General features: G+C 33.6%; 1 protein-coding gene across 1 annotated transcript; it reads left to right on the top strand.

Moving 5' to 3' along the window:
• The first annotated feature begins 592 nt into the window (after positions 1-592).
• LOC135221744 (integrator complex subunit 9-like) lies at positions 593-10,964 on the top strand. The gene is made up of 8 exons (XM_064259549.1): positions 593-810; positions 1,034-1,166; positions 1,384-1,486; positions 3,517-3,614; positions 3,811-3,918; positions 7,127-7,312; positions 9,515-9,670; positions 10,830-10,964. Exons 1-8 carry the CDS (start codon positions 749-751, stop codon positions 10,944-10,946), a joined length of 963 nt encoding a protein of 320 aa, XP_064115619.1. The 5' UTR covers positions 593-748; the 3' UTR covers positions 10,947-10,964.
• The last annotated feature ends 443 nt before the right edge of the window (positions 10,965-11,407 follow it).

The raw sequence follows: 11,407 nt of genomic DNA, 5'->3' as shown, positions 1-11,407 counted from the left end.
TGGCAGGTGTATGAACCAATCCCCCTTTTCCAGTCATATTTTCTCTTCCACCTGTCTCCTGAGGGGAGGCTGGGAGGGCCATCAATCGTATATATCTGCCAGGTAAGTATGTACAAAACTTTATTGTAAAATAACAATATCATTTTAAATAAGTTGTTATACCTTACTTCACACCTGCTTTGTGCCATGGCATTTTAAATTAGTTACTGTACCTTGCTTCATAAGTGCTCTGCTGTTTACATTGACTATATTGAATTTTTACCCTTTTTAATGTGTTTACAGATAGTCTTTTGCTGAAAATAATTCCTGGGTGACTTAGAGTTATTCAAACTAGCCAATGAACAAATATAGGCTCAATAAAAGTGTTACTTTTATTCTTCTCTCGCTTCACTATGGATTGCTCACTAGGAGTTGAGAGAGGAACCTCCCATCCCATTTGGGACATGGCCAAACACATAGTCTAAAACTTGACATAACATTGAAATGAACAAAAGTGAAGTATATTTTAATATTGTACTGTATCTCTTAAAAACATACCATATTAGGTTGTTTTTCATTTCAAAGTAAAGTGCATATAGTTTAAATATACTTTACCATTTATGTTTGATTAATTTCCTCTATCTTTGCAGCCCAGACTCTGCGAAATGGAGGCAGTGCTTTGGTTCCATGTTATCCAAGTGGAGTTGTATATGATCTGTTTGAATGTCTGTCTAATCACTTGGATAATTTATGTCTGTCTCATATACCTATGTATTTTGTGTCACCTAAAGCTGAGAGCTCCTTAGCGTATTCAAATATTTTTTCTGAGTGGTAAGTAATGCAAAATTACTTTGCATTTATCCATCTAAATTTGTAGTATAAGAAATTTAGCTGAATTTTTTTTATTTTATTCATTGTCAGGTTAAGAATGGAAAAGCCCTTTTGTTAAAGTTTGATGTAAAAAAGTGTATGGCAATGGCATAATTTGAATTACCTTTTTCACAAGAGAAATGAGAGAACCAAGTGAAATTGATATTGATTGACTTATTTTCAGGTTGTCGTCTAGTAAACAAGTGAAAGTTTACAGTCATGATGATCCCTTTCCTCATGCACATCTCACAAAAGTAGGACGCCTGAAACCTTTTAAAAGTTTACATGCAGAAGGTTTCAGTAGTGAATATAGACAGGTAAGGTAAAGCTTAATTGCCAGTTGATGCTATATTTGCCTTAGTATAGACAATCAGAATATTTTTCAGTGTTAAAAGTAGTTAGAACTGTATTTAGTTTTGTATGTGGCTAAACCAGTGCAGAAAAATTGTGTAGTGTTCAGGGTACAGTTGAACAATACATGGTATGAATTTGTTTTTATGATTGTAATGTGAGACCTATTCTTTTCTTTGTCAGCCATGCATAGTTTTTTGTGGTCATCCTAGCTTAAGATTTGGAGATGCTGTTCATTTCATAGAAATGTGGGGGAACAACCCACAGAATGCTATTCTTTTTACAGGTAAGTTTAGAAAGTATACATTTTTGTTGTTACAAAAGATATATTCTTGTTTTATATATCTTGGTTTAATTTTGGCAAAGTATTGCCACAAAGTAAAGTAAAATAAAACAAGAAATTATTTGAAGTAAAATTGGAAGACTGTCATACCAGAAGTGAAAGATTGAAAGTTAAACTTTCTAGGAAAGCAAAATTATGACTTAAAATTGCTTTAAAATCAGAATCCAGTTCTTTTAATGAATTAGGAACACACTTTACAATAGGTGTACCATATACATAGGTTGCAGTTGGTTTTAGTTCTTATCCTTTATGATAGTGTGTCAGTTCTAAATGTAATTTTGCAAAGAAATATTAGAAAAAACATGTGTAAATCCAAAAAAGTTATTGCATCTTTGTCCTCGCTAAATTGACATAAACATTTTATAAGAAATGTCCTTAGAATTTGTTGCAATTTTATTTCTTATCTGTTTTGATATTTGTGAGCTGTAATGATAATTTCACAAAATTAAGCTAATTTATTTATATATTGCAAAATTCATGTATAACTTCGTAAAATTTACGCTTGTCTCGTAAAAGAGGCCCCACAAGGGGTTGTAAATTGTAATTTTCAACTTCTTGTGGAAGGTATGGAAAATTTTAAATTTTTTATTTCTTATACAGTGTGCATTTGCATATTTTTCACTTTTCATTGAGGTTTTTTTCTTAAATTGACCAACCTCAAAGTTTTGTCAGCCTGGGATGCTGCGTATTGATTTATTACCTCCTCCACTTCCATTAACCCCCACAATCCGGGCTAATATACGCTAATGCATACACCCTTGACCAGGCTAAATTTAATGATGGCCAATTTAAAAGAAAAACTAAAAAAAAACTCATCAATGGAATGAGGAAGATATGCATATTCACGTGGTATAAGAAAAAAAATAAAAAAATGTCTGTACCTTCCACGGGAAGTTGTAAATGAATATTTCCCACCCCTTGTGGGCCACTTTTCCCTCTGACAGTCGTAAAAAATACACTACTTTTACAAAGTTATAATTTTTTTTTACTTTATTTTGTTAAATTGAAATTACAGCCCAAACAATATCATAAAAGGTAAGTAATAAAACTGGGAACAAATTCTTACCATATTTATTGTAAAATATTTACTATGCATCCTTGGATGGGAATTTGTGACAACGTTCCCCTTTACCACCTCGAGCAAGACTGAGGGCTTCTCAGCTCACTCACACTCCTATAAGGTGCCAATAGTAATATATGGAACTAGGAACCTTTTTCCCACAAAATTCGTTCAAACTGCATGGCGCCAACTTAATTATATATGTACGATACCCGTCCACAGCCCTGAAGCTGTATGTGATTATATAATATGATCACATATATCTGTGGGGGTTAAGGGTTAATAAAAATGGCTGGGAAAGCATTTTCAGGCAGAATCAAGCGTGAAGATAAATTTTCTTTTGTAAGATACATACTGGCAGTACATACTAAACACAAACTTTTTTTCTTTTCAAATATAAGCTATTTTAATATGAGTGGTATGACAATGAGAGCAGTAGAAATGTACTCAATTTTTGTCCATTATTGTTGTTACTTTTACTTTCGCTTTCACTTTCTTTCCTTGACTTTCACTTTCTCCCCTGGTTGTATGAAGATGATAGTCTACTATGAAGATCATGGGCAGTGAATGTGAGCTCATTAAAGGTCTTAAGCCACTACCAGGTCCCAAGCCCAGGTCTTCAGATGTTCATAGTATTTTGTCAGTTTCACTCTTTATCTTATATGTCCATAAGCTTGATTGTATACATTTGTATTTCTCTTTTCTTCTGACTTTCTTTCTAATATCTTTTATTGTTTACTTCATATACATTATATTGTGTACATTTTCATTAGAGCTATCAGATAGTACTCTTTGTGTATCAGTTTTCCTCCCAGAATCTAATGTTTTTGTAATACGTATTATATAATTTTTGAAACTTCATGATACGATAGAAATATTCTAATTTTTTCATCTCCAAATTTTGACATTTCAGAACCAGAATTTGATTTTGGTGAAGCTCTTGCTCCATTTCAACCACTGGCTATGCGACCTGTATACTGTCCAATTGATACAAGCTTGGACTTTACACAGGTAATGCTGGGTAATAGAGAATTGTCTCTATAAGGATTAAAATTTGTATGTATTTATTGGTTTTTGTGTTTTATTTTGTAGTATTTAGTAATGCTGGCTCAGCATTTCTTATTGTAAGTTTTCATGCTACATTAGGGATATATGCTGTTATTTTCTTGAAGTCATTGTATTCATGTTTTTTCAATATGATTTTTAGGCAAGGAAGTTGATTAATGAATTGAAACCTGGGAAATTGGTTGTGCCTGAGGTGTACCTGAGACCCCCAGCTATGGCTCCACATCGCACTGATCTTGCACTGATTTTGGTGAGTAGATACTATTAATGTTTATTTAAATCTTTTGCAGAGTGCTGCCCATAAGGAAACACTGTATAAAGTGTAGTTTGCAAGTTGCATTGGAGGCATTACTGGAGATTATTTGTTGGTTGTTCTCTTTGATTTTTGTGGTGTCCCTTTGGCTAACACTTGCTCTTTTCCTTATTAATTTGTAATCATTACTAAAACTTAGTCTAACATGACTGTTTTACCTATATAAACTCTCATTGAACTTGCCAAAGGGTTTACATTGCTAGACACTCACAGGGTTCTATTCCATAGTGAGACTGTTAGCTATTTTACCCTTACGTTTTCAGCTAAACACTTCACCCAAGTTTCCAAGTTACAAATTCCCTGATTCATCTTCAGTTCCAATAACCAGCCCGAGAAGAGCCTTTATTAGGCACAGAGATCTGGAGAAACTAATCCTATATAATAATAAAACTTCAGTTCCTTCTTTATCCTCATCATCCTATGTAGATGACTTGATTAAATCTTTCAATTCCTTTGTTGTTTAAATCTCACAATGTTCTTCAGTTTGATCTACACCTTTTATGATATTGATGAATCCCTTGCAATCAGGTTGTCTTGCTGTTCTGAATCCTCCCCATCAATTCCTGGTTAGCTTTTCTAAGTGTATATGGGTTACTTCCACAGATTCTTCCAGCATGTTTTCCCCATTTCTGGCTTTAAGGGTGGCGTCCGCTTATATAGAAATAATGCTCCGATTTTTATGAAATTATTATATATTATACATATATATAAGGTGATGTTCCAAAAAAAATTTCAGAGTGATCGAATGATTATTTTGGTTTTTATTGAAAAAATAAGAAAAAATAAAATAAATTATAAATGTAACTCTTCCTTCTTTTTAGAGCTATTGCTATGCGGCTTCATATACAGAAAGTATATCATAGTAGTAGAAAAAAAATGTTGTGAACAGTTTTTCCATTTTTTGCTTTTTTTGGAGAAGGGGCCGAGGGGGAATTTCCCCACCCAAATTTTGTTGATTTGGTTATCACGAGTTCCTCGTCAACCTAAGAAAAAATCTAGCCCCAACAAAGTATTCGCCTTTCTTTCCTCTTTCCAATGGTATATTTAACTTTAAAATTGGGCTACAAATAAAAAAATAGTTAGCGTTTGAAGTGCAAAAAAGTGAAAACAGAGAAAACGGCTGTAAAGGTCAGGAAGTGTTTTTTTTTTTTTGCACTCGTGGAAAAAAACTGATCTTTGAGCAAAACCATAATACAAACAAATGTTAAATACTCACTAGCGCTTAGTTCAAAATGTCTTTCCTTCTTTCTAATAGTTCTTAGTGTTTTTTTTGCTTGGTTTCCAGCACCAAGTCCCCCCCTAAAAAGGGGTATTATTTGCTCGAGGCGAGGCTATCATCAAGTACCACCTGACTCTTTGTTGCCTGGTTTGAAACCAAGCAAGTAAGAAGTTGTCATCATATACTCCCTTTTCATCGTCCTTTATTACTTTCATCAACTGTGAGCGTAACTGTGAAGGTGAAAAAACCTCAGATGATTGCGCAGCAGACGACGTAGAGGCAATGAGGGCTGGGCTCTCAGCGGCCAAAAAAGAGCCTCGTGTTGTTGTTGTTGGTGGTGCTGGTGGTGGTGATGGTGTTGCTGGTGGTGGTGATGATGGTGGACAGCGCTGGATACATCAGCCAACAATGGTGGTGGCAATGCGACGCTGCCACATCAACAAAAAAAAAACAGTCCACCTTCGACCCTATGTCTCTTTTTAGCAAAATTTGCTAAACGGGCCATAGTTGCACGATTCCGTTTCGGCATATTGTCTCACTTTCACTCTAGTATACACACAAACGTATATAAATTGTATTTAGAGTTACTTGATGTAAGAAAAGAAGCAAAAAACACGGTAAATATCGAAAAAATGCTCGGAGTAAAGAGCAGCATACCTCCCCTTTTGCAACTCTGGGACACACTGACTCCCATGTCTCCCTGCTGGGCATGCTACCCGCTCAGAACACCATACACCAAGGAATCAGCCATTGTTGGTGCCAGATGTAAGAGATTAGGTGAAATAAAAATAAAAATAATTAATAAATTGGACAGATAAAGGACAAAATGACAATAGACATTAGGAGCCAAACGTCAGCCCTACGTCACAGTGTGAAGGGGGCGGGGCCAAAACCCTGTTATGTAATTTTAATATTTCGAAAAAATGCTTTTGCCACGTGATAACAGAGGTGTTGCTCATGTCTTACAGCCATTTAACCAGATTTTGAAAATTTCAAAAATATTCATCAAAAATCAAAGAGGAAGCCCCCCTTAATTTATCCATTGTTCTTTTGATGAAATATATTACATTAGCAATGGTGAAAGATTCTAAGGCGTCTGTCAGTCAATGTCAGGGTCAGTGACATTCATTACCTGAATCTTCTTGACACACCTAACGATACCCTGGTAGACGGCCAGAGGCATTAGCAATTACCAGTAAGACCTTGAATGGCAACCCTTCCTTCTCCAAGAACTTTTCACTATGGATGAAGCTTTTGTGTAACCATTCGATAATTAACTACATTTCCTAGGCCTTTGGTCTGGTTGCCAGAAAATGAGAAGATGGCTTGGCATAGTAAACATTCCAGGTTCTATGTACCATTATTAGTTCCTCTTTATGCACAATTGACATTGCTTTTTAAGCCTGTGCTGCAACAGGAAGTTTTCCTATTATTTAGCACATTACGAATCAAAGACTTCTTGCTGTGTAGTCTGGTATCCCCACATATGATTTTTTTATTTCAGTCCTGTCAAGATATTAATTTTCTCACTAAGATGACGTTTTTTATGCTTTCCCTCTGGCTTAGAAGCGCTATCATTATCTGTTTTCCCAAATTTAGGGCCATTATCATAGCAAATAAAGGCTCTGTAAAACAAAGACCTGATAAAATGGGGCAGTGATAGCAGTCTCCAGGAAACTTTTCTTATATTCATTACTTTCACAGAGGTAACTGTCAAGACAAATGATACTGATATCTGAGACCATGAAAGTAGAAGATTTTATTTATAATTTGATATAAAAATAATTAGAATTGGTGGTAGTTATTTTTCTGGCTAGAATCTAGTACCCTTTGGGGCATGAAAATGGATGATTTCACTTCCTGTGCTGAAGGGGTTAAGGAGTGTTATTGTGATAGTAAATGATTTGCATATTTATTCATTTGCAGGAAGAAACTCCACTAACATATAATGAGTGTCAGGTTCTGAACCTTGTGGTAAACAGGAGACTTGAAAATATGGGAGTGACACCTGATTTAGCCTTAGCTCTTAATCCTAGTACAATAAGACCTGGATTAAATACTTCAACAGTCACTGCAGAACTTCATATAAAGGACAACAAATATACTCTGAAGGTACAGTGCCTTATTTCATCTTTGTTTAATCTTAGGATGTTAAATATATTAAGACATAAAATGGCTGTTCATATGGATCATAAACGTCCTACAGTACTTTACAAAAGCTTTCCTTTTCAGGGTAGAGAGTCCAGTATCTAAATAATTAATTAGTTTTTAATTAGGTTAAGCATTCCTCACTGAGGACGTTGTGCAATTGGAACTTCCAAAGTTCAAGTGAAAATGCAATGCATTACTACCATGATGCTATTTTCCTTGCAAACTTATATATTTTTATCTATTTATTAATTTATTTTTTCTTTTCTAATGAGTGAGATCTCTTCTCTTTGTATTTCCCTTTACCTTCTCTTACTAATGAGCACCATATTCTTTGGAAACTTGAATTTCAAGTCAATGGTCCTTTAGGGCTTGTTCCATATGAGTAGGGTTCATCTTTTGAATAAAAATAATAATAAAAATAATTACTAGATTTGCACCTCCTCACACTGGGTCATAGTTCTTATATTTTGTGTTATATGTTTGACTGTATGAGTCTCCAACAAATCAATTGGAGAGGAAAGAGGTAATTTTATGTTACAAATCATCATGTTTGGAACATTGAAGCAAAACTTGAATAACTGTAAAAAATTTATTTGAATAATGGTGTATGAATTTTTGTAAACTCATTGCTGTACTATAGCCAAATAGCTGAAGGAGGTAAAAAAAAAAGTTTGCAAGAGTATGATTATCAAGGTAGTAAAGTACTGTTTATATAGAAATTAGTCCAGTCTCTATACAGATATCAGTGTTATGCTGTATTCATTATTATTTAGCTGTTATGCCTTCAAAAACTATTATATTTTCACTGAAAGTTCAGCATCCCATTACTTCTGAAGACCTTACAGAGAGAAGTCATTTTGCAAAACCAAAAGTGTTTTGCTTCATTGCCAAATTCAGTGTTGTAAACCTGAAGTGTTTGTATATAGGATATATTTTTGCAGAATTATTGTTCATAATTTATGATATTATACTTTGATAGTATTTCCAAATACACTAGAATCTTGCAGTAAAAACCAACAGCATCTAATTTGGTTTGTGTATTACATAGTTTTCTTTGTAGAAGTCCTTGTTTATGAGTGGACCTTGAAAGTCAGTTTTATTGTTAGTACATCTATACTGCAAAGAACAATTCTTTGTACAGTAGTCTTATCATCATTATTGTGTAAGCAATTTTTTATTATCTTGCTGGCACTTTACCTCTAGTAGTATTCTGTGCTAGTGTAATTGAACATGATTATTACTGTATTTTCCTTAATAATACAAAAATCTGGCATTGGCATCGATTAGGTAACCACTACTTAGGTAGTAACACTTAAGATAAACAATATACTAACAGTCAAAAGTAGTAATAAATATAAACAAAAAAATGAAAAGCACTGGGTTGTGAAAGATAAGGACAAAAGTCACATTAAAAATTTCCTGTTTGCTACCTACAGGTAGACCTGGTGCTGATCATACCTGAAAGTAGATCAGATTCCATTTACACTTATTTGGTAAGGAAAAAGACTGAAAGACATGGTGATTAGCGATGCGTAAGAATTATGAAAGATTAGTAATTACTGTACTGTACAGTGGTAAATATTATAGGACTTGTCGAGCAATAAAACAGGAAGAAATTCCCACAAAGCTGTTATCAGCGCTACAAACTCACAAATGGTGAGGAATGTAGTTGATTCCAACAGTTAGATGCAGGTTGTGCATATACATAGTAATAAATTCATCCTTTTTCTTGTAAACAGTGATTTAAGTCAGATGACATTCAAAGCTACAAATTATGGCCGTGTACAGTTGATGGGGTTGTGAAGAAATAAATTGAATTTTTTTAGTTATTAAATATGAACTTAGGATACAGCAATAATTTGTGATTAAATATGAACTTGGGATACAGCAATAATTGGTGTGCCAAAAAAATTAAGAGCTTGTAAGAACTATTTTAGAAGTCTTAGAGTTGTGTGAATTAATGATTCATTATGACTAACAGAAAAAGTAGTGTAACTAACAGGTTTGGTAAGTGGCATGCGTAAGAGTTGTGCAGTTGACTTTTTGGGAAGAATGTTTTAAAAAGAGAATGATTAATTTTTATGTAATTTACAGCCTGTAGAAGTTGACTTTCAGGTAAGAATGTTTTAAAATGAGAAAGATTAATTTTTATATCATTTACAGCCTGTAGAAGACAGCGATGATGAAATGCCTACAAAATATCCTCAGTGTTACCCGTATGGTAACCTATCTGTTGATGATTTGGTTCAAAGATTAGCACAAGCTGGACTTACGGATGCTAAGGTTGAGGAGCTACCTGGTGTTTATATTATAACTTTGGTAAGTGGATTAGAATATGTAAACAACTCAGTGTTTTTATGGGAGAAGTAAGGATTTAAAAATATTGCAATATAGTCTTTAACTGTTGCTTGATGCCTTGTTATTAATTTAAAATAGAAATCTGAATTCTGATGAGGATAGGATATTTTACATAAATGGAAACAGGCTTCATAGTGTAAAGATGCTAATATTATCAGGTAGTATTAACTGTGGAGATCTTATTAAGGTGCATTATATTATTCATAAGCATCCAGAGTGTTTCGTTTTAAGTTTTGTCTTGTACAAACACAACTCTTTGAACGTTGTCAAGGCTTATGCAATTTTAGAAGTGGTTTGTATACATTTTTTGTTATAACTGGTAACTAAAAAAAAAAAGTTAAAAAATCCAGAAGAATAGGGTACTTAATTTTCTGGGTGCTGCTTAGGCAAATATTCCTAGTGTTTTAATGTTTTTTTTTTCTCTGAGATATGAAGTTCCCCTAAGTTTTGACTAGATTATTTAGAATGAAATAGAGGTACTTGTGCACTTTTATATGATGCTGTTAGTGAGTGGATATTTGCAAATTTTTGTGATGGGGTTTGTATTGACCCTTGCTCCTCAGTGTAAGAATAATTAAGTATTTGCTAGCTTAATGTGATAGTTTAGTTAGCGGATAGTAAATCAGAAGCAAGAGAGCTACTTTTTCACTGATCTCAAGATTTTTCATAGATACTCCTGGTGGAGTTTATATACAGTACAGGTATATTATGATTTTAATACTATAAGGTACAGAATAGTATTACATAATGACAACATTTTCTCATGGCCCTTTATTAGCATCTTTGAGCTATGTACAGTGTAAATTACAAAATGAAAGTATAATTCTTTTGGAAGTTGTAAACACTTGAATTCATGCACAGGTGAAGATTAGGGTTTCATTATAATCATGGAACATTTTATGAGGCCTTTCTAAAAGCCATAATAATAATAATAATTTGTCAATCACATTATGATGATGATTATGATAGGGTAACATATTGTATTTTTGTTATTGAAATTTGGTACCACTAGTGGTATATCATATTTGTCCAGTCTCTATTTTATGATTTATTGTTGGTTATGACCTCCATACTACAATTTTTGGTTTTATGTATTAACATCCTCAATTGCATCTTTCAGGAAAACGAAGATGTTATGATAAAAATCAGTGATGCATCCACACACATAATTTCTGGTAATAGTAAACTACGAGAAAAGCTGCGGGATATTCTGTTTGAGTGTCTCAGTAGCTTTTAGGCTGTCCTTTTAACATCGTTTTTAAAATTATAATTACACATTTTTATATTGTTTATTAATTGTTTTAATAAAGAAAAAACCATAAAAATTAAGACATTTTCCTTACTATTCAAAGTTTTCATCACAATATTTGGATGATTTCTCCCAGAGAGGTTATTGGTTCCTTAGAATTGTTGTTGCACTATATTTTCCATAAAACTGGAGAATGTTGCTTCTATAGCTTTCAATAATATGATTGCTTCTATTTCATGTCAATGGTTTCTGAATCCTTATTGGAGTAGGGACCAAGAGCAATCAATTTTCCTTTCATTAACGAGATATTTTCCATCTGGTTAAAGGATGCATCTTGAGGTGTCTCACCAAGGTTATCACTATCGTTCTCAGGGATAGATATAGGTGCCCATACCACATTGTGATTTGAGGTTTTATTGCCTGACCTGGTCATATTATTGTTACCAGTC

The sequence above is a fragment of the Macrobrachium nipponense genome, chromosome 3 (genome assembly GCF_015104395.2).
Source record: "Macrobrachium nipponense isolate FS-2020 chromosome 3, ASM1510439v2, whole genome shotgun sequence".
In the NCBI taxonomy this organism is placed as follows: domain Eukaryota; kingdom Metazoa; phylum Arthropoda; class Malacostraca; order Decapoda; family Palaemonidae; genus Macrobrachium; species Macrobrachium nipponense.
The sequence above is the reverse complement of the archived record's forward strand: the minus strand, read 5'-3'. Positions and strand labels throughout refer to the sequence as shown.